General features: G+C 39.1%; 1 protein-coding gene across 1 annotated transcript; it reads left to right on the top strand.

Moving 5' to 3' along the window:
- On the top strand, positions 1–1,606 carry LOC308615153 (transformer-2 protein homolog alpha-like). Its single transcript, XM_081230280.1, is given in 2 exon segments — positions 1–685; positions 689–1,606. Coding segments are annotated over 2 exon segments (534 nt in total). The 5' UTR covers positions 1–526; the 3' UTR covers positions 1,064–1,606.
- The last annotated feature ends 23,239 nt before the right edge of the window (positions 1,607–24,845 follow it).

The raw sequence follows: 24,845 nt of genomic DNA, 5'->3' as shown, positions 1-24,845 counted from the left end.
TCTTTGAAAAACAGGCAGTACTGTTTTGTGTGTCTGTATTTTTTATTTATAAAAAGTTATTGTGGATTTTTGCCGGAACCTGCGACTGAGTGGGAGTGGAGTGGAGCGGCTATTGTTGCCGACTCTTTCCTCCTCCCCACGGTCCAGTCAGCTGGTTGATTAGGCCATCGGCCCTCAAGCCAAGACCTGTCTCTTATTTAGTTCTGGGGAGTGCCTGGCCGACATGAGTGATGTAGAGGAGAACAACTTCGAGGGCAGAGAGACTCGCTCTCAGTCAAAATCTCCAACGGGAACTCCTGCTCATGTAAAATCAGAGAGCAGGTCAGGATCTCGCAGTCCATCAAGAGTTTCCAAACACTCTGAATCCCATTCTTGATCAAGATTAAAATCCAGATCGAGGTCAAGGAGGCATTCTCATAGACGTTACACTCGATCCAGATCCCATTGTCACTCTCATAGGAGACAATCTCGAAGTAGGTCCTATACACCAGAATACCGGCGTTGCAGGAGCCGAAGTCATTCTTGAATGTCTAACCAGAGAAGACATACAGGCAGCAGGGCAAATCCAGATCCCAACACTTGTCTAGGAGTGTTTGGCCTCAGTTTGTACACAACAGAGAGAAATCTTCGCGAAGTATTTTCTCGATATGGACCATTGAGTGGTGTCAATGTGGTTTATGACCAGTGAACTGGACGATCACAAGGATTTGCTTTTGTTTATTTTGAGAGAATAGATGACTCAAAGGAGGCTATGGAAAGGGCAAATGGAATGGAGCTGGATGGTAGAAGAATTCGTGTAGATTATTCTATCACCAAGAGAGCACACACACCTACACCAGGCATATACATGGGCAGACCAACTCATAGTGGTGGTGGAGGCGGTGGAGGTGGAGGTGGAGGAGGTGGCAGACGTCGAGATTCTTACTATGATAGAGGATATGATCGTGGGTACGACAGATATGAAGATGATGATTACTGGTACAGAAGAAGATCGCCTTCTCCTTACTATAGTCAATACAAATCACAATCAAGATCTCGTTCCTACAGCCCAAGATGCTATTGATAAACAGAGTGGTTGCTGTTGAGAACATCTTTTTCTTTCTTTTTTTTTCCCTTTCTCTTTTTCTTTAAATTCTGGATTTCCCCAAGCTTCTAATCCTTCCTACTCCTTAAAAAGAATCCCTAAAAACATCTTTGATTTATTTAGTATCTACACTTTGTCAATTGTATTGCTGTTTTCACCCCTTTTATTATATTCTTAAAGATGTAATTGTTGTCATTTTGAGTAGTTAAACATCTTGAGTAAAACAGGAAGCCCCAGTGTTGTGCTTTTGTAAATGGTTTTTTGTTTGTTTGTTGCTTTTACAGAAAATTAACTCCTGCCTAATCGAATGAAGAAAGAAATGATCTTTTTAAAGCTTCTTTTATGTTAGATATTGTATTAGACATGGTATTAGAGAGCTGCATTTACTACAAACTCCTTTTTTAACTTTCTTTTGGGGAAGTTAGTAACATAAAGTAGTTCCGTCATGTCAGGTTTGTCTGGGGTGGCATGGAGCAATCAAATAATTGAGTGTAGAAAGTTTGAAGCTATAGAAGAAAACACTTGGTCATTTCTTTTGAAGAACGGAATTTTTGAACCCTAAAAATTGTCTTTTTTTAGAGATGAAAAGCTTGTGGACTCCTACAAAACATGTTGTATTTAAAATACATTTGTTAAAACTTAAAAACGTAAAGTTTGATTTTTGTGTTGAAATTTTTGAAGTTTAATCAGTGAAGGACAAGCCTTATTATTTAGAGCAGTTGTATGCTTTGCTGTTAGAAATTTTGGTATTGGGGAAATGGTTTAAGTAGGCTATTGTATAGAGTCCTTAGAAATAGTGAGGGGAAGGGTAGTGTCCTTTCAAATAAAAGTTAATTTCTTTGAAAAAAAAAGTTATTGTGCTATAAATTGTATTTTGATTCTCTTTCATTCAGTGCTATTTTAGGATCTATCCTTGTTTCTGTATGTTCATGTAGTTCATTGTTTCTGTATTATGCACATTATTCCATAATATATATCTACCATGTTTTATCTTTCATTTGTTCCCTTAGTGACGGGCACCTATTTTGACTACAACAAACAATAGAGTATTGAACAGCCTTGAAATTGTTTTCTTAAGGACATTTTCTCTGGGGTATATGCCAGTAATAAAATTATTGGGCAAAAGGCAAACATATACTTCACTAGATATCATCTGATAACTTTCCAGAATGGCTGTCCCAGATTTCCCTCCCACCAGTAGTGCTTGAGAATTCCCATTCCCCTTTTTGGGGAAATATAAGTAAAACCAAAATCTCCTGGCTACCCAGAAAACCTCTCCACAAAAGTAGAAGGAAAACAGTTTTATTACTGAATAAACATTAAACCAGAATATGATTCATATCACAGGCAATCCCCTGAAGAGATGGAAGACAGAAAGAAACCTAACCCTTTTATATAGCCAAGCAGATACAACCCATCCCATACATGTTCTCAAATGATAACTAGGCCTTAAACAAGAGGACGTGACATACAGAATGGACTTGAGGACACGGGGACGGGGAAGGGTAATCTGGGATGAAGTGAGAGAGTAGCATGGACATATATACACTACCAACTGTAAAATAGATAGCTAGTGGGAAGCAGCTACATAGCACAGGGAGATCAGCTCTGTGCTCTATGACCACCTAGAGGGGTGGGATAGGGAGGGTGGGAGGGAGATGCAAGAGGGAGGGGATATGGGGATATATGTATACATATAGCTGATTCACTTTGTTATATAGCAGGAATGAACACAGCATTATAAAACAATTATACTCCAATAAAGATGTTAAAAAAAATAATATACTGCAAAGGCAAAGGTGAGGGAGGACCAGAAACACAGGCCATATTAAATAGAAGGTCAGGGGGCAGCCAGCACATTCACTAACCCGAGTTCTCATTTGTAATTGGGGGAAAATCTCCCAACCATGATTATCTGATCAAATTCCTCCCTCCACACTTCCCCTCCCCCCAATACCTTACCATCCTGCCTTCCTTAATAATTCTATCAAGTTCTTTTAGCCAGAAACCCCCTTATCCTTGATGTTTCCTCTTGGCAATTTTTTTTATCCACTGACCCCTCTTTACCTTGCTTCTTGGCTGTAAGTCCCCACTTGTCCTTGTTGTATTCAGAAAGGAGCTCTAGACTCATGTCTCTCTTCCCCTATTACAATAGTTCCTGCATGAAATTTACCTTCACCACTTTAATTTCTGTCTGGCTCTGGTTTTCTCTGACACTATCTTCCTTGATGATTCCATTTCAAAAAGATGGCTCCCAGGTCCTTGAGAAAGACATTCCTGGGTTATAAACTTGGCAAGAAGCTTAGGTTTTTAAAAGGGACAAAGAAAGAATTCACAATTACAAGTATTCTAAAGAAATGCTCTGAAAGAAAAGGAGGAGAGAAGAGTCTCTCTACCATTTTTATACCAGGGGAAATTAATTTTTTTTCTTTTTGGATTTGTATTTACTCTTACACCTATATCTTTGCTGAATGTTTAAGGTCTGCCTCCACCACTACGCTTTGAGCTCTGTGAGGGCAGGAATCACATCTCTCTCATTTTCCGTTGTGTTCCCAGCATCTACCTTAGTGGCTGTCACATAGCAAGTGCTCAAGAAAGATTTGTGGAATGTATGAATACCAAGTAATATGCCAAGGGCTTTATATGAACAGTCTCTTATTTTGATCACTTTGGTGTATTAGGCCTCTAGAACACACCCAGAGAATCCTAACCCTCCTTCACTTTCTTTGGGAAAGCAAGAGTTAGCAAATAATTTTTTTGTCTGCAAACTTACAGGAAATTCCAAGATGAAGATTGTGATTTATAAAACCCAAATTGATAATGATAGTTTACCCTAAATGTCCAGCTCCTTTCTCTGGAAGATAGTAGTGTCTCTCCAAAATTCAAGTCCATGTGGAACCTCACAATATGACCTTATTTAGATTTAGGTTCTTCACAGATGTAATTAATTAAGATGCGGTCATACTGGATTAGAGTAGCCCCTAAATCCAGTGACTGTGTCCTTATAAGGATGCCATGTGAAGACACAGACACAGAGAGAAAATCATGTGAAGACAGAAGCAGAGATTACGGTCATGCACCTGCAAGCTAAGGAATGCCAAGGATAGCTGGCAAACACCAGAACCCAGGAAGAGGCAAAGAAGGACTCTTCCTGAGAACCTTCAGAGAGAGCATGACCTTGCCCACACCTTGATTTCAGACTTCTAGCCTTCAGAGCTGTGAGAGAATATGTTTCTGCATTAAACCACCCAGTTTGTGGTAATTTGTTACAGCAGCTCTAGGAAATAATTGCAGGTACTGTTAGGAAGGGGAAAGTATCTTGCCCAAAGTTATACATACAGGAAGGGATCCAAAGCAGAACTTGATCAAAGAGCCAGAAATAAGATTAGAGTTGAGAGCAGAGCCCAGTTTGAGCCAGGCAGAGACAAGAAGAGTGTAGCCAGAGTTTTCTGCCCCATCTCTGGTATGAGGCAGGTTAAATCATACTAACATCCCTATATACACTTTGACCATCCCGTTGTCTTTCCTAATTCCTGCCCCAGTTGGTCCAGCTCATCTCCTTCTCTCTATTTCTAACACGACTGCCTTAGTTCAGGGTGCAATTTTTTTTTTTTTTACCAATAGCCTCTAAATTATTTTCCAGCCACTAATCTTTGTCCACTAGCCTATCTTCCTCATTACCTCCATGGTTGTGGTCTTAAAAAACAGACCTGATAAAGTCATGCTTTAATAGACCTCCTATGCATCATCCTTTACATGTGTGTTCATTTGTGCATTCATTAAGTCAGCAAATATTTATTGAACTTCCACTGTGAGCCAAGCACTCTTCTAGACACTAGAGATACAGTTAGTGAACAAAATAGGTTAAAATATCTATCTTTATGTAGCTTGCATTCTAATGGAGAAAAGACAAATAAATAAAATATATAGCAGGTTAGCTAGAGATAAGTGCTAAGAAGAAAAGTAAAGAAGAGAAAGGAGATAAGAAGTGTATGTGTGTGTGTGTGTGTGTTCATGCAATTTCAAATTGGATTTCCAGTAGATGATATCTGAGTAATGACTGGAAGGAGGCGAGGCATGAGTCATGATGATGTCTGGGGAAGACTATACAGGATTGGATGTGGGGTGTGAAAAAATGAGAGGATGATTCCAAGGCTTTGACCTGAGCAGTTGTAGAAAAGACATGGCGTTTTCTGAAAAGGGAAAGCTGCAAATGAAACAGGTTCTAGGGGTGAGAGGATATTAAAGCATAGACTTGGATATTTTAGTTTGAAGATTCCTATTAGAAATGCAAGTAGAGAAGCTAAGTAGGAAGTTGGACTTATGAGTCTGGAGTCCAGGAGAGAGATCCAGACTGGAAATACAAATTTCATCAGCCTAAAGATTGTATTTAAAGTCATTAAACTGGATTAAATTTCCAAAAAGTAGGTGTGGGTAGAAAAGAGAAGAGGTTGAAAGATTATGCTGTGGGACACTTGAATACTTAAGTTAAGAGAGATGAGAAAGAACCACCAAAGACTAAGAATCTTACCCAAAAAAGTGGGAGGAAAACCAGGAAAGTATGGTGTTCTAGAGCCAAATGAAGAAAATTGAGTAATGATAGGTCAAGGAAGATGAAGCCTGAGAATTGAGGTCATTGATGCTACGAAAAATGACAGTTTCTAAGGAGTGGGTTCAAGAAGAATGGAAGGAGAGAAATTGGAGAACATGAGTATTACAGAAAACTCTTTCAAGGAGTTTTGCTATAAAAGGAAGAAGAGAAATGGGGGCATAAGCTAGAGGAGAAGTAGGGTCAATGAAGATATTTTTCTAGTTGGGAGAATAGCAGCATGCTTTTATGCTAATGAGAATGATCCAGTGGGGACCAAAAAGTATCCAGGAGATAGAGGGAGAATTGTTGCAGCAACATCCTTGAGGAGTTGAGAGAAGGTGGGTGCACACAGGTCACAGGGTTAACCCTAGCTAAGAGCTTGGACAGGAGATTAGGTACAGTGGATTTGTACAGAAGCAGGTGGGTAGGTATATGTGGTGGTAGAGGTGTGTAGAAGCCTTCTTTTCATGGTTTCAGTTTTCTCAGTGAAGTAGAAAGAAGGTCATCTGAGAGTAAGAATTTGGAAAGATGTTGAGGTTTGATGAGAGATGAAAAAGTATGATGTAAGGATCCAGGTGAGTGAGTGGACTAGGGCAACAGTGTATGATTGCCTAACAGCATTACTTTCTTATGAGTTTAGTGATCAGGAGTGTAAGTGATACTTGTCAGTATGGTTGTGATTTTCCTCCATCCACAGTCAGCTGTGTGGCTGCTAGCATGGAAGATAAGAAGAGTTGAATTTGGCCAGATATATGCAGCAAAGTGAAAGAGGGCGGATAGCTTGAGAGTGTATTCACAGGAAGGTTAATAGTGATTGACTTTGGAATTTAAGCTGGATGTGGAAGGAAGTGACTCCATGAGGAAGGTAAGGGGATAAGAGTGGTAGGATCTATGGATTATGAATACCAGTGGGGCCACACAAGAAAATCCCAAATTTTTAGCACTTCATAAAATACAAGCTCAAATTACCTCTTGCTTCCTCAACCCCACACCTCACTTGGCAGCAATTCCTCCATCCACACCAAACTTATTTCCAGAGTATTGCAAGGCCTTGCACCACATTACCCTTTTGTACCTACTAGTTCCTAGGCCTCAAATGCTTTTTTCCCCTTCCTGCCTACCTAATCCTACAAATCCCTTTCAACACCTTCACTCAATACCCCAGCAGAGTAAGCTGTTCTCTCTTCCCAACTTGCACCCAGGTCTTGGTTCATGCTTCCATTACAGATATAGCACATTTATCTATGGTGAATCTCTTCAACCAGACTGTGATCTTTATGAGTCAGGGCTACATCTCATTCATCCTTGCATTTCTGTAGATAATAACAAAGTAGAAACCTAAAAATAATGCCTGAATGAATAAATGAATGAATGAATACCACTAGGCTAAAGGACCACCACCTTAGTCTAAACCAAAATAGACTGCAAACCTATCGTTTGCAAAACCTATCTGATTATTAGAATCACTTGTAGAATGTTTTTAAAATTCTAAGGACATATCCCAGAGAATACCATTCAGTAGGTTTAGAGTAAGGTTCACAAAGTTATGTTTTAAAAAGTTTTCCAGATGCTGGTAGTAATCAGTCATGTTGAGATACCCTAGCTAATTATCAAGCTCTAACTAGAAACTGATTCGATGATGAAGAAATTAGCTTCTTTATCTCTTTATTTTCCTTAGAAAAAATACAAGCATCCTTGATAAAAATGTCCATTATCCCACTGTCCTTTCTCCAAAAAACTGGTAAAAAAATTAACACTAAGATGACAGTTAACACTAAGAATTGATAGTATAATACTTCTCCCAGGAAAAGATTCCTCTTGTGGCACAATTTTAGGTTTCTGGAAAAAAAATTTTTTTGGCAAGGAAGTTTATTAACCTGGAATCTTTTTGATGTTAAGTGAAGAAAATTCAGTTCAAATGTTTAAGAAAATTGAAAAAAATTGACCTTCACAAGCAACAGGTCAAATGTCCAGGGGTAGGAATAGGTTTAGGCAAAGCTACACATCCAGGATTCATTCAAATGAAAATATCAGGACTCAGTTTCTCCATGACTCTGATCTATTTTAATCAGCTTCATTTTCAGAGAGGAGCATCTCCACATAGTGCCATCTGCCAGCTTAAGGACCCTAATGGAAAGAGGGGGTCTTTTTCCTACCAGTTTCAACACAGGTTCTGGTATTCAAGCCTGATTGGCCTAACTTGGGTCATATGCTCAACTGGAATGCTCTGATTGGCCTGGGCTGAGGGGTGGGGTCAGGTCCACCAGAATCTCAGGTATACTGTAAGAAGAGAGTTGATACTTGAAGGAAAATTGAGGTGTTCTTACCAGAATGTTGAATGCTGGGAAGGCAAAACCAGCAGATGTGCACTGTAGAGAGAGTGGCTGTCCCCACATTTATAGCACAATGTGTAGGTAAGCATTACACCCACATACACCAAACCGGGGCTGCTTTGACTTTGTATAGATTTATCCTAATTTGTTTTCCATCTGTAGTATTTTACAGTAAAATATTTGAGAAGTTAAGAGAGCAAATGTGAGACCCCACCCCCCTTCCTCACTCCCAATCTACTACAGGAGATTTGCTCCTGATTTCAAATGTTGGTGCCCCCAGATTAGTGGGAGGCAGCAATTTTTGCCTAAGTGAATCACCTGAATAGACCCAAATTTTCCCTCGAGTGCACTCTAGCAAGATCTAGTGGGAATAAGGGATGTTAGTGAGCCTTTCTCTACAGATACACAACGATTCTCCCAATGACTTTTCCAGTATTAAAGCTGATATTTTAATCTCCAGTTATCTGTCTCATGTCTATTTCCCAGTTGGTTCCAAGCTTGGGAAGGAAAGAAAGAGGTATTATTTATTTGCTTTTTAAAGCCTAATTCTGTAGTTTGGGTTAAGTGTACTTTTGTATAATCCGAATGTTTGTAAATTAAAATGAATATTGACACTGAAAAAAACAGAGTATTCCATTAGTCAGAATGAGGAACTCTTTTTTCACTTTGAGAAAGTGAAAGTTTGCTATACTGTTACTACAGACTTACCTCTTAGCCACATGTACACAAAGATGACAGTATCTGTAGAAATTAGAGCCAGCCTACATAGAAACACTTGGTTTGCTTTACAAACCATGGTTAAAGTACACATCTGTTCACTTGACAAGAGATCTTGGAAAAAGATGTAACACTGTTATTAAATACAGAGAACTCTGAGACAATTACTAGTTGTGGCCAGCACCATTTTGCTAGCTATGCCAGAATGATCATTATATGAGCCAACCTGCAAACACAACACCTGAATAGAAGCAGAATTTTACTTGTGCAAATACAAGATGAATACCAGCTGAACATTAGATTATAATTAACTTTAAATGACCCTCTTAAATCAAATCCAGGACCTCAAAAATAAGCCATTCATGCCCTTGAAAACATTAGTAACATACGGTAAAAGCTAATACATATATAATGTTAATGTCTTATATGTATTTTCATTTGTATATATGTATTTATACATATACTGAAGAATTTTACCTAAGATAGTGCATTTTGTATCAGAGTTATCAGAGTTTTAAAATGTTTGTGCTTATGAGGCCTTGGCCATTTAATTCACCTTTTGTCTTAAAACAGAGTCACATTAAAAATCGTCCCAGATACTCTTTATTTAAAAGATATGTTAGCAATCTTTCAGTTTAATTTTAAAAATCCCTATTGACAGAATGTTTATCTCCAAGCCTGACCTAAATCTGAAATTCTATAGACTCTACCTTTTTTTGTCTGTTTTCATCTTCAGTGAAGACAGCTACTGACCCCCATATTAAAAAGTTTGTATTCTAACTCAACCCTGTTCAGTAGAAATAAAATGTGGGCCATATATGTAATTTTATTTTAAAAATATTGATTGATTGATTGATTTAATGATTTACTTATTTATTTATTATTGAAGTATAGCTGACTTACAATATTATATTAGTTTTTGCACAACACAGTGATTCAATATTTTTATAGATTATACTCCATTTATAGTTATTACAAAATAATGGCTATATTTCCCTGTGCTGTGCAATATATCCTTTTTGCTTATCTATTTCATACATAGTACTTTGTATCTCTTAATCTCATATGCATATATGTAATTTTAAATGTTCTATTAGCCATAGTAAAAAAGTAAAACAAACAGGTAAAATTAATGTTTTTGCAATATTTAAAATATCACATATATTATCATCAGAAAAGTCTTTTTTTTTAATTGAGGTATAATTGACATACATTATATTAGTCTCAGGTGTACAATGTAATGATTTGATATTTGTATGTATTGTGAAATGATCACCACAGTAAGTCTAGTTGATATCCATCACCATACTTACAGAATTTTTTTCTTTTGATGAGAACTTTTTTTTTTTTTTTTTTTGGTACGCTGGCCTCTCACTGTTGTGGCCTCTCCCGTTGCGGAGCACAGGCTCCGGATGCGCAGGCTCAGCGGCCATAGCTCACGGGCCCAGCCGCTCCGAGGCATGTGGGATCTTCCCGGACCGGGGCACGAACCCGTGTCCCCTGCATCGGCAGGCAGACCCTCAACCACTGCACCACCAGGGAAGCCCCTTGATGAGAACTTTTAAGATTTACTCTTTTAGCAACTTTCAAATATACAATACAGCACTATTAACTATAGTTGCCATGCTGTACATTACTTCCTCATAAATTATTTATTTTATAACTGGAAGTTTGTATCTTTTGATTCCATTTATCCTTTCATCACACCTCCCTGCAACCTCCACCTCTGGCAACCACCAATCTGTTCTGTGTATCTGTGAGCTTGGTTTTCTTTTGTTGCTGTTTGTTTTTGATTCCATATGTAAGTGAGATCATACAGTATTTGTCTCTCTCTGTCTGACTTATTTCACTCTGCATAATGCCTCAAGGTCAATCCACGTTGCCACAAATGGTAAGATTTTATTCTTTTTCGTGGCTGAGTTTTACATATGTATTATATATATATATATATATATATATATATATATATATATATATATATATATCTCACATTTTTCTTTATCCATTCATCTATTGGTGGACACTTTGGTTGTTTCCATATCTTGGCTCTTGTAAATAATGCTGCAGTGAATCTGGCGGTCCATGTATCTTTTCAAGCTAGTGTTTTTGTTCTCTTCAGACAAATACCCGGAAGTGGAACTGCTGGATCAAATGGTAGTTCTATTTTTAATTTTTTGAGGAACCTCTATGCTATTTTCCACAATGGCTGCATCAATTTACATTCCCATCAGCAGTGCTCAAGAGTTCCCTTTTTGCCATATCCTTGACAACACATATTTCTTGTCTTTTTTTTTTTTCTTTTTGCGGTATGTGGGCCTCTCACTGCTGTGGCCTCTCCCGTTGCGGAGCACAGGCTCCGGACACGCAGGCCCAGCGGCCATGGCTCACGGGCCCAGCCACTCCGCGGCATATGGGATCCTCCCAGACCGGGGCACGAACCCGTATCCCCTGCATCGGCAGGCGGACTCTCAACCACTGCACCACCAGGGAGGCCCTATTTCTTGTCTTTTTGATGATAGCCATTCTGATAGGTGTGAGGTGGTACCTCATTGTGGTTTTGATTTGCATTTCCCTGATGGTTAGTGATGTTAAGCATCTTTTCATGTGTCTGTTGGCCATCTCTATGTCTTCTTTGGAAAAATGTCTATTCAGATCCTCTGCCCATATTTTAATTGAATTATTGGGTTTCTTTGCTATTCAGCTGTATGTGTCCTTTATATATTTTGAATATTAACCCCTTATCATACATAGGATTTCCAAATATTTTCTCCCATTTAGAATGTTCCCTTTTCATTTTGTTGATGGTTCCCTTTACTGTGCAGATGAAATTAATTTTAATGATATTTTTTTAACCCAACATATCAAAATATTTTCATTTCAACATCTAATCAATATAAAACATCATTAATGAGTGATTTTACATTCTTTCTCTCATATGAAGTTTTCAAAATCCAGTGTATATTTTATTCTTGCAGTATATCTAAATTCAGACTAGCCACATTTCAAGTGCTCATAGACACACCTGTGAATAGTGGCTACTATATTCAAATGTGCAATTCTAAATGATTGTTTTTAATTTTTTAATTTAGAATTTAGATGGATATTAAACTTAGGTTTGGCTGCAGTGAAAGAAGACACAAAATAATCATGGCTTTATAAATATAGTAGTTTATTTCTCTCTTATACAATGTTGGGAAATAGTGGTCTGGGATTAGTAAGGTGTCAGGGACCCAGCTTTTTTATCTTGTTGCTTTGCTTTGTACGGCCTCTATTAATAAGATCACCTCATGGTCTAAGATGCTTGCAGCAGAGAGGAGGAAAGAGAAGGCGGAAATTTCATATGATAGTCATATACCATCAGCCAGAACTTAGTCACAAGTCCACAGATAGCTGCAAGAGAGGATGAAAATTTTAATGTTAATTTAAGGTAGCCCTATATCCATCTTAAAATTGGAGATTTTACTACTGTAGAAGAAAAGGAAATGGATAATGAGGGGAAACCAGTAGTCTTTATTTCAAGAGGGTCTTTGAAAACTCAATAGATTTTTGAGGAGATTGTCTTGAATATACTCATCACTGTTTGGAAGTGTAACAAGACATCTTTAGGGTTATATCTACTTCAATAGAATTAATCAACAAATTTGTTAATTTACTGGCAAATCTACTGACATTTAACATTCCAGAAGATAGAGATGCAAATGGGTTGTGTGACCTTAGAACTATAATAGTATGGTGTGTTACATTCAGAGAGGCTTCTGCTACAGTAAAAAGGTCCCCTCGGTCTTGGCTTATAACCAGATCACTTGAGATGCCTTTTCTTACTCCAGCTCCCCAATCTTATACTCATACATGCACATATTTAAATGCCTAGTTATTAAATTTGAGTTGTCATGTGTTCAAGAAATGTATTAAGTCTAGAAGTTCTCTAAATGTGGAATCGTTTCTGGAGAAAAAATGGGCTAAGTGGAGGATGGACTCCATTTCTCCTTTTTTGGCAGGTTTGCTTTTTTACCATTTAATCATTTTGTTAGGTGTTTTTTTTTTCTTCCTAAATACCTCTAAATATCCAGAAGGCAAGGGCCTATATTTTATTGTTTTTGTGTTTCCCAGACACAATTTTAGTAGAGTATTTGAATAAGCAGATATTTGATATTTTTAATTAACCTGCACCACTACTCTAAGGCTATGAAATCTAGGGCAAATATCCAAGGATCAAGGTTACAGATAGTACAAAAAACTCAAAGCCATACTTTTCCTACTCTTCTTCAAAAACAGTTTGCCTACTTTCTCAAGATATATCCTAACAGTTGAAATAAAAATTCTCTCATTCTCCATCCCTCAATCAATACCCTTAACTTCTGTTCCAACAAAAAGTATCACTGTTTCTGGAAAATTATTTAAATTGTGTGGAGACTTGAAGCCTGGTGATAAATAAATGGGTTTCCAGCTAAGTTTTTATGGCAACTTAGAGTGACTTCAATAATCTAAACGGCTGCAGCAAAATTCTCAAAATGAATTCACTTCTATTTAAGTTAGTAAATGAGTAGACAGTTTAGGTTTGTCTGAGAAAGGGAAGGAGAGAGGAACCAACCAGGGGAAGTAAAATGTCATACAATAAAATAAATGGGAAAGAAACATCAAGTCAGCTTGAGCCTCACTGTAATTTTCTCCACTAGACTGGGCAGCTCTCAGAGGACAGGGTCCCTCTCTCAGGTTTCTCCTGCCTTCAGGCCTCAGGAGCACACTTGCCACTGAGTGGTTACTCAACACATGTGTGTTGTGAAATGACAGAACAGTTAAGACTCCTTCTTATTACAGTGGCCTCAAGAAATAACCCCTGAAATGCTGCCAATATACTTTTACTAACCAAAGTCGGTGAGCTAAAAAGATATCTGAGTAAAAATGATGACTTTAAAGGGATCACATTTGCCTTTCCCACATCAAATCTTTTTAGTAAGTGTAATCATGGTTGCTATTCTCATTTAAAACTATTTCAGCAGCCGCTTGATCGGATTCAAAGGGAAAGTAAATGAGAAAAGATTTAAGTCTCTTCTAAAGTTGTAGATCAGAGAATGGAGAAGAAAGGATAAATGAGATGATTGCAGACGAGATCTTTGTGTTCTTCAGTTGTAGACGTTTCTCCCTCCCCTGAATGCACTTTATATCTTTAATTCTTCACTTTTACTTCTTCCTAATTCAACTGAAGTGATTATTGAATTCATCTGCAAACCTTGTTTTGAATGCCTCAATTCTTTAAGTTGCTGTTAAGAATTTTCCTACTGGATATCCCATTTAAAGAAAAAAAATCAAGGCTTATTTTTTCAAGGCTTTTAAAAATATTCTTAGATTTTGTCACTAATTTTCTTCCCTTAGGTTTTATTTCTTAGTTCAATTTAAATGAATTGCTAATCATTAGGAATATTATTAAAGCCATAAGTACAATGACTCAAATGAGTGCTATGCCAGACATTGATGAACAGCTGTAATGAGTGACTGACAGGTATTTCAAATCACAAGTTTATTGTGTTTCTCTTTTTTTGTAATAATAATACACTGACTAATTTGTAAAATATCCCTATCTTTCCCTGCTTTCTAGAACATCAAAGCTTATTTATACTACAGAGAGCTTTTAATTTAGAATTTCACCACAAAAAACCTCTTAATTAGAACAGGAATACTCAACATTTTGGTCTCCTTTATGCTGTTAAAAATTATTGAGGACCACAAAGAACTTTTGTTTATGTGAGTTATGCCAATTGATATTTACCATTTAATTCAAAATTACAACTCAGAAATTTAAAACATGTTTGTTAATTTATTTTAAAAACATTTCATGCTAACATAAACAACATATGTTTGTGAAAAATAACTGTACTTTCTGAAAGAAAAGCTTTGGTGAGAAACAAAGCAATGTTTTACATGTTTTAAAAATTCTTTAGTGTCTGATGTAAGGGAAGATATTTGAATTCTCATACCTGATTTTGCAGTCAGTCTGTTACAGAATCTCAGATCATGTAGCTTCATGCACCCATGAGAGAATGAGAGTGAAAGGCAAATAATAACTTAATATTGTTATGAAATCAGTTTTGACCTCACAAACCCCAAGAGTCACTGGCCACACATTGAGAACCACTGGTTTAGAACAATATTTGGCCCGTGAAAAGAAAAGGTGCAATGTACATAATGGAAAGTAAATAAATTTAGAATTCTAAGCCTAGATGCTACTCCATCAGTTACTGGAAAACAATCTTAAAATACATTTTAAAATAATCTCTTTACTATTTAAGTTGTAGAGGTAGAGATTAGTTTTTAAATTCTGAAAAATTCCACGTGTTTGACCCTGCTGAGTGCCAGTAATATAAGGATAGATACACACATGGAGCAGAACTTTAAAAAATAGTCTTCAGAAGTTCTCATTTGTGATCTTTGTTTCAACTAGTTACCAGTGTCATATTGCCTAATAGAGTCAGCTCAAGGTTTTGAATTCTAACTTCAGAACTGACTGGCTTTGTGAATGTGGGCCAGTTACTTCACTCCTCTAAGCCTCTAAGCCTTAGTGTACTCATTTGTGAAATGGGAAAAAGTGGCTGCACTGCAGAATTGTAATGATCAGAGGGTGTGTGTGTGTGTGTGTGTGTGTGTGTGTGAAGTCAGAGAGCTAATAGCTGTGACTATAAGGATTAAACTTAGAGTTTGGGACAGATTTTGATGGACAGCCACGTTGAATTCCACCTGAGAACAGGTGGGGGCAGTGGTGAACTGCATGAGTTGGGAGGCTTTGGCAAACCTTAGCTGCAGATGGACTGCTAAGACCCTACTGAAAGAACGTCAAGCCAAACGCAAGCAAGATGCAGTGATGGCATCAGAGTAGTGTGCAGATTAGTTACAACAAGTACAGAGACACAGAAGCCAGAAACCAGGGTTAACCCAGGGATGAAAACCGAAGAGCAAGGTGCCATGTTACTAGAGTGGAGAGTCAGATCAAGGCCAGGAACTAGGAACAAGGACCTAGAGAGGGTGCAAAGAATCTTGAGAGATAGAAGTCAGGTCCTGGTTGAGCTTAGTGAGGGATGAAACCCTTTGAGGCGATGGCCTGGGCCAGTCACACAGCCCCAGCCTGATCTGAAAGACAACCTGCCCCAGTGATGCCGTAGAGAAGGGGGGCAAATTGGGGGCTTTTACCATGCTTCCACCCAGGCACAAGATGGATCTGGCCTGAGTGAAGTGAATATTTTCCCTTGCTTCAGCCCCTCTCCCCCCTTTCTTTTGTAACAGAACTGCTTTTTCCTGTGGAGAACTCATTCCAAATAGAAAAATGGCTGACCCACCTAGGGTGATCAATCTTCCAGGTTTGCCTGGAACTGAGGGGATTCCATAGTATATAGACTCTCAGCTTTAAAACTGGAAGAATTCCAGGAAAACTGGGACAAGTTGGTCATCCTGCCCTACATTATAACCAACCCTTTTTCTAAAGGACCTCACATATCACCCCAAATCAAGGTGATGGAAGTCCTCCCCAGGGCATTCTCCTCAGAGCTATCAGCAAAGATGGTTCTATTGCTCCTGGCTGGACTAAGTTAGTGGGATGGGTGTTATGATCTGCCAATGGTCATTTCACCCACTACAGGGAGAATTTCTGTCCGAGAGATAAAGATGAATCCTGATCCCTGATGATCATCTCAGTCCAGCTGAGCCTGAACTTATAAATTCTGTCTTCTGCACCAGGAGAGATTTAGAACAAATGAATGGACCTTTGGCTTAATCTTTGGACAATTGGATGCAGTTCTCGGTTGTAACAACCTGTTTTTGTCCTTAATGGAAACATGGCCCTCTTCCAAATAATACTTTCAGGCTTTCTGTGCTTTGGTTCTTAAGGGCTTCTTCTCTCATATCATATAATTTTGGGTGGTTAGATGGGCAAGGGATAGGGAGTGGGAAATTTGTGTAATAATTTTGTGAAAATGCTGAGTCAGGGCTCAGTTAGGAAAGATGCTTCCACAGCTGTAATTTTCAAGTTTTGGTGGATATAAGAGTAATTTGATGTGCTTATTTCCAGTGAATCTAACTCAGTAGGTCTGGGGTAGGGCCCAGGAATAAGCATCTTAAGCAAGAATGTCAAGTGATTCTGATGTAGTTGGTCTCTAGAACATACTTCGAGAAATATTCCTCCATGGTATGTTCAGAACAATATGCTTGGGGGGAGGAAAGACCCTGATAGTCTGGGTATACTAGAATAGATGCAGAGTGGACCATCTTTGTGGTTTTTAAATGTCTTTTGGGCCCTTAGTGATGCTTGGCTTATTCTCCTTAAGCAGTTAGATAAGCTTGGAAGTCAGGATGAAGAAATATGGAAGAAGGTATATTTATATATCCCTCCCACATCTCTTCTGTAATATCCCACAAACCCCAAAAGTACTACCAACTGTTGGAGCTTGGTGGCCTGCCCCAATCATGCATGTCAGGGAATGTCTTGAGGGAAGATGATTCCAGAGAATTGACCTTTACAGTCTCATATTTGGGTTGATTCAGCTCATCAAAGAGCCAGTGTTGCCAGCAGCAATTCAGGGTCATATGAGAGAATGGGCCAGAATTCCCTGGAGTTGTGAAAACAATCATCCAGAATATGATTGCACCCCAATCCAACATGTAACGAATGGTGTTCCTCAGCTGGGGCACTGTCAGACTTGTTGGAAGGAAGTCTCAGAATACTTGAATCTGTATTCTCAGAGGGATGAACATACCCCATCAGAAGTGGGACCCCCAGCACCAGGGTGGTAGCTTCCATGGTACTATAAGTGTACTGGAAGTTTTGATATTCTCTGCATATCTCAGGAACACTTTGCTTGGCTGCTGGTTTTTGGACAGAGTCCAGGAAAACCATAGACCTTGTTAGGGGAGCAAAATGCCAGCTCTGAGGCAGACCACAAATTTTGAAACCTAGGAAAAAGTGGGATACATATTACACTCAGGATTACAGTCTGTTAGAGAAACAGAGTAGTTATCATGAGTAGATAGTTCTCAAGGTTGGTCTCTCACCGTTTCAATTCCAGTGGGGCAATGAAGTCTGCTGAAGTGTTTGGCTCCTGGGAATGCCATTCACATAAAATGCTATGGGCATGGAGCTCTGTGGAATTTTTAAAGTATGGTAACATTTGGGGAAGTATTGGGTAGAAGTAAATGTGGTCCTTAGTTATCAGTCAAAGTGTATAGTTCCCAAAACTTCTTAGGTTGGTAGAACTTGTTGAGGAACTGTAGAATGAACGATGAAGGTGCTGGGGTTGCTCTCTGATGAAATTCACCCTTTGGTAGGGGCCTCATTGCCCAGAGCTGGATTTTTCCACTCCCTCTCTCCAGTGGGGGCTTGTAAATGGCATAGTGTCTTGCCTGCCCAAGTTCAAAGAGGAAGAGAAAGCTGGGGTGAGTGTAGCCTAAGTGTATCAGTTTAAGATGGTGCCTGAGAAGGCCACCAAGTTTGAAAAAAATTACAGACACATCTGAGCTGGTATTTAAGGGGCATTGAATCAGCTTCAATCAGTAGGCACAGTAATCTGGACAGAATCACAACTATATCCTCTTAGGTAGCCCAAATGGACTGACTATTCAGACCTTCCTTAAACTCATTATCTAGAGTGGCTTTATTCCAATCCAAGCTGAGTGAGCTAATTTAAATGAGCAATTTAGGACAAAACTAAGCTATGGCTCTGCTACTGCCACTGAAGCTTCCAGACTCAGCCATCATCTTTAGGCATCCTTCAAAATCCACCCCAATTAAGCTGTGTATTCTCCATAGCAGCAGAGAAGGAGACTGTATTTATTATCACTGGAGATTTGAATCTCTATCCTCCTGGTGATTTATGAGGAAGCCTAAATTTCAAGGTATGTGTGCTGAAGTCTACAGGTCAAAGATTTCAGCTAAAGCTAGAGCCATGCCAAGAGGTTGGACAGAGTCTTCTGTTTCTTTCAAATTTATTTGGAAGGCTTAGGGAGAAAATTATAGGAGAAACAAGGGAAAAGTGCGATGGACTTCAGTCTTTGAAATATTTAGGAATGCTGTGACCTTTTACATGGCTGTGGGGTGGGAGTAGTATTCCTCTATGTGTCTTAGGGGTTAATGGGCAGAATAGGCAAGGACTGACAGAATGCAAGAGGTTAATTTTAGAGCCTGCAGGGGCCACAGCTGCACAAAGGCCTCTATCCCATGGGTGACAGATATAGAGAACAGAAAGCCAAGGAGTGGGAAGCTAGTGACTCTGCTTCATCTGGGAAGTGAGTGGAGACTTGCAAGGTGAAAAGAGGCTGAAGTGAAACTAGGGAAGGCTGAGTTCTCAGAAGCGAAGCCATATGTGAGGGAAAGACCAGGACAAGCAGAGATGGAAGCTGAAGTCTCAGCTACTTAATCTCCAGAAGGAAAATGTGCATCAAAGCCAGAACCAGGAAATCATAGCATCTGGAGGTATCTGGTGGAGACCCTGGGTAGATATCTCAGGACTCATATGGAGTAGTGTCCCTTGGAGGTGATGGCCCTGCTTAGTCTAAAGGATCCCCAATGTCTCTTCTTCTAGTGGGACCCTTCATTCATTTATTTAGCCCAAATGTATTAAGTATCTACTGTATGCTAGTCACTTCTATAAAATGTGCATATAAATCAATGAGCCAAAAGACATCCCAAGAACTCAATGATTCCCTGTTTAACACAACATATAGGAAGAAGTTCATCTTTACAGAACTGAAATAACTTTTGGTCAACATATATCAGTCTTTTTTTTTTTTTTACTACTGATTTTATTTATTTATTTTTAAACATCTTTATTGGAGTATAATTGCTTTACAATGGTGTGTTAGTTTCTGCTTTATAACAAAGTGAATCAGCTATACATATACATTTATCCCCATATCTCTTCCCTCTTGCATCTCCCTCCCTCCCACCCTCCGTATCCCAGCCCTCTAGGTGGTCACAAAGCACTGAGCTGATCTCCCTGTGCTATGCGGCTGCTTCCCACTAGCTATCTGTTTTATATTTGGTAGTGTATATATGTCCATGCCACTCTCTCACTTTGTCCCAGCTTACCCTTCCCCCTCCCCGTATCCTCAAGTCCGTTCTCTAGTAGGTCTGCGTCTTTATTCCCATCTTGCCCCTAGGTTCTTCATGACCATTTTCTTTTTTGTTTTTTAGATTCCATATATATGTGTTAGCATACGGTATTTGTTTTTCTCTTTCTGACTTACTTCACTCTGTATAACAGGCTCTAGGTCCATCCACCTCACTACAAATAACTCAATTTCATTTCTTTTTATGGCTGAGTAATATTCCATTGTGTATATGTGCCACATCTTCTTTATCCATTCATCTGTTGATGGACAGTTAGGTTGATTCCATGTCCTGACTATTGTAAATAGAGCTGCAATGAACATTGTGGTACATGACTCTTTTTGAATTATGGTTTTCTCAGGGTATATGCCCAGTAGTAGGACTGTTGGGTCATATGGTAGTTCTATTTTTAGCTTTTTAAGGAACCTCTATACTGTTCTCCATAGTAGCTGCACCAATTTATATTCCCACCAATAGTGCAAGAGGGTTCCCTTTTCTCCACACCCTCTCCAGCATTTATGGTTTGTAGATTTTTTGATGATGGCCATTCTGACTGGTGTGAGATGATGTCATAATGTAGTTTTGATTTGCATTTCTCTAATGATTAATGATGTTGAGCATTCTTTCATGTGTTTGTTGGCAATCTGTATATCTTCTTTGGAGAAATATCTATTTAGGTCTTCTGCCCATTTTTGGATTGTGTTGTTTGTTTTTTTGATATTGAGCTGCAGTCTTTTCTTTTTCTTTTTTTTTTTTGCGGTACGCGGGCCTCTCACTGTTGTGGCCTCTCCTGTTTCAGAGCACAGGCTCCAGACGCGCAGGCTCAGCAGCCATGGCTCACAGGCCTAGCCGCTCCGCGGCATGTGGGATCTTCCTGGACCGGGGCACGAACCCGTGTCCCCTGAATCGGCAGGCGGACTCTCAACCACCGCGCCACCAGGAAAGCCCGAGCTGCAGTCTTTTCAATGTACTTTCACGGCAGCACTCCTGGCAGTGGGTCCAGCTGGTCAGCTCAGCACTGCTGTATCTTAGCATTTTGTAACAAAACAGGGGCATCGTTTCCTGTGGCTCTGCATCCATTGATTTTTATGATGTGTCTTCAGCTTGCAATTATTTTGCTTTTTTGTTCACGTCGGAGCACCTACTTAATATCTTGCAGCTGTTTGTGCTTTACATGTGTCCTGCTCAGGTGCAGTGTTTAATGTACCCTTATTTCTAGGGTAATTTAGTTTTCAGAAGACCAGCTTTCTACATTTTGTGAAAATGCATCCCATTAATGGTAATTGGTATGCTGACATTGTCAATTAGGCTTTAGGTAAACCAGTATTTATTACGGGATCAAAGTGTCTTGAAGAGACACTAAGAGCTTTCCCTTTAGAATAATTTAGAACCATTTATTGAGTGCTGACTATATGTCAGGCATTGCGCTAAATACAAAATAATAAATAGTGTTTATTAAGAACTCACTATAGGGGCTTCCCTGGTAGCACAGTGGTTAAGAATCTGCCTGCCAATGCAGGGGACACGGGTTTGAGCCCTGGTCCCGGAAGATCCCACATTGCTGCGGAGCAACTAAACCTGTGCGCTGCAGCTACTGAGCCTGTGCTCTGGAGCCTGCGAGCCACAATTACTGAGTCTGTATGCCACAACTACTAAAGCCTGCATGCCTAGAGCCCGTCCTCTGCAACAAGAGAAGCCACCACAATGAGAAGCCTGCGCACCACAACAAAGAGTAGCCCCGGCTCGCCGCAACTAGAGAAAGCCTGCGCACAGCCACAAAGACCCAATGCAGCCAACAAATAAATAAATTTAAAAAAAAAAAAGAACTCACTATACATCAGACACTATGCTAAGTCTTTTATGTTATCATGTCATTCAATCTTCACAACAGTCCTGTGGAGGACATATTATTATTCTGATTTTCCAGATGAGGAAGCTGAGACACAGAGAATAGCTTACCTAAAGTCTCACAGCTAGACCATGGCAGAGCTGATATCCAAATTCAAGCCACATGACACAGAGCTCATGCTCTTAACCCTAAATGTATGACCCACCTTATGCAAACTTCACAGTCGTCTTATGAGGCCTACATTATGACTGTACTTTTATTATTATTACAGATATTAGAAGCTGAGGCTTTGGGGGAGTTAAGTTATTTCCCTGAGTTGAGTAGGTTGGATAGTCACAATTTGGACCCAGGAAGTCTGATACCACAATGCCCTTTTGTTCTTTCTTGCTATACTATACTGCTAGTAAGTGATGCAATAGATATTCAAATCCCGCCTGACTTCAGAATCCCTAATCAGTCCAATACTGTCCATCTGGAAAGTCAGTCTCAGATGGTTTTCTTTGTTTGTTTTTCTGTTTGTTTTGGATAATGATTTGTACTAAGTGGGATAACTATTGGAGTTACTGAAGAAATTTCAGAAATAAAATACCGTAAGCATACCTTAAAATGCTTTGATGAAAGTTCAAGTTTATTATTCATTTGACAATATTACCTTCCAGAGAAAGATCATATTAGAAAGCCTTTGATAAAGAGTAGTCAGAAAGCTCTTTGATAATTTTGGTATTCTCCATTTGAAGAATTAGAGTCTAGCAGATCTGAGAAAAAATGTACTGTAAAATTATAATGGAAGTCAATTGGAAAAAACAATACAAATTACAAATACTAGGCTTACATGCAATTTTTCTTCTGCTGAAACCCTGCTGTTGCCACCTTCATGCTTTGCAGATGACTCTGCCTTACATGTAACCATCTGATGTGAATCTCCCTCATCACCAGCTTGAACTTTTTCTCAGTGTTCATCTGCCTTGTATTCTCTTTCTTCTATCTCTGAAAAGAATTAAGTTTCCTACATTCTAAATTTAATCCTTGCCCTCAAGGGCTTGTACCAGGTGTGGGGTCCTATGGAGAGACTAGATTGGGTAGGGTTTTTTTCTAGGCTAGATGGGAGCTGACAAAAGTCTAGAAGTGATTGTGAGCTGTGGACAGAGAGGGAGGTCAATGTATCAGAGGTAAGTGTCAAGCATCTGCTGCAATGAGAGCCTTCAAGACTCCAGGGAAGCGGTCAGGATCCAAGGAAAGCAGGAGCAGACCAGAAAGCGACGTTGTGGTGGCTCCATATGAAATGGTTTAATACATAGGCAAAGACAAAAAGAGGGGATGGGTACTTGCTTCTTTTGGAGCGATAGGTATGGCAGGCGAGGAGAATCAGGTGCTGATTCCATCTTAATCCATTGACTTCATCAATTATTTCCTGTCCTTGAATCTACAGTTTTCCCCTCTCCACTGTATCCTCCCCCTTAGCTTATATGTTTTCCTGTCCTTTTCTAAAAGCCCACACTTTCCTTTAATCCCTTTACTTCTTTAAGCAAGTATCACCTTTCTTCCCTGTCCCTCCTAGTGGCCAAGTTCAGTGGCCAAATTCAATGGCCAATTCAGTCATCATCATCATCAGGCTGTCTGTGGGATTAAACATTGTTGAAGGTGCTCACACTTGAAACTCCTCCCTTGGGTGTGCTCCCCCCATCCCTGTGGATATTCTTTCTTCTTCTTTGAATTCAATAAATATGTATTTCTTAAGGATGTGCTCTTGGCTGGCTTCTCAGATCTCGATATACTGTCTCCCCTGGCAGACTCATCCAACCTTATGACTTGGATTATTCTCTCTACCTAGGTGACTCCTAATCTCAATCACCAGCTTTGACCTTGACCTCCTTTTCATATTCTAGGAGCCAGCTAGATACCTTCACCTAAGTGTCTTATCTGCACATTAAATTCTGCATGGCCAAACATTAATGAGTTATTCTACAACCAGCTTCTCTTCCTGTGTTTTTAAGTTTCCATTAATGACATTTATAATTTACCTGTCCCCCCAATTCTTTGGATCAATTTTTACTCTTCCTACATTCAGTCAGGTACCAAATTCAGTTGATTGAAATATTTCTAATATTTGTCCCTCCATTTATATTATTATTTCCTCTTTCTTAGTGCCCTTCATCAAAACAACTTTAATAGCCTGCTAGCCGGCCTCCCTATGATTAGTTTTCTTCCCCTAAAATCCATTTTAATTGCTGCTGTCTTTTCCTGTATGACCTCTATTTATGTCTCTTTAAAACTCTTATTTTAAAAACAAATCCAAACACCCTAACCTGGCTTTCTAGGTCCTTCACAATCTGATCCCAACCAATTTTTCTATTTTTATTTCCCACTTTACCTACCTTTTGCTCTAGAAAAATGTACTTAGTCACTCTTCTCTGTAAGTGCCCTATAATTGCTCTCTTCCATGCCCTTGCTGTTCCTTAGATCTGAATAATCTCTATTCATCAGCTCCTCATATACAGATCCTACAACTTCCAAAGCCTCGCTCAAATAGCTCTCATAAAGCTTTTCTTGATATCTCCAGATGGCAGTAATTTGCCATAACACTTTATCTGAGCCTTTTTCCTAGTGCTTATCAACTTCTACTTTGGATTTTGATTATTCACAGACACATTTTATTATCTCCATGGTTTGATTATAAACATCTTGAAAAGCTGATTCATCTTTGTATTCCCAAAGTGTCTGGTACAAATATTTGAACAAAGTTTATAAGACTCACCAAATATTTGATGTACTTCCTTACATTTCCCAGTATCCTTTGCATTAGACTTGGGGCTTATGACCCGTTCTGACCAATATTCTATAAGAAGTGATATGTGAAACTTTCAGTATGAGGTATTTTGGAACAGACGAGAATTCTACACTCTTTCTTCCCTTTTCCCCTTCTATGATGATCTACAAGGCTGTGTGTCCCAAATGGTCTAATGGCAAGTTGATGGACCATTATAAACATTTTCACAATTGTAGAGATAATTTCTGCTACACTATTACAATCTTCAAGGATTGTTGGACATGTCCATAATTTGCTGAAATATATTCATCCCTGGGGAAGTTAAGCATCTTCCTCTGACTCCTAAGGCCTGCAGTTGCAATCCTGCATGCTGTCCTACTTGGGCAGTGTGAAGTGCTGGCTCTTCTCTTTTTCT

This window comes from Mesoplodon bidens (genome assembly GCF_964165515.1).
Source record: "Mesoplodon bidens genome assembly, chromosome: 3".
Taxonomy (NCBI): domain Eukaryota; kingdom Metazoa; phylum Chordata; class Mammalia; order Artiodactyla; family Ziphiidae; genus Mesoplodon; species Mesoplodon bidens.
The sequence above is the reverse complement of the archived record's forward strand: the minus strand, read 5'-3'. Positions and strand labels throughout refer to the sequence as shown.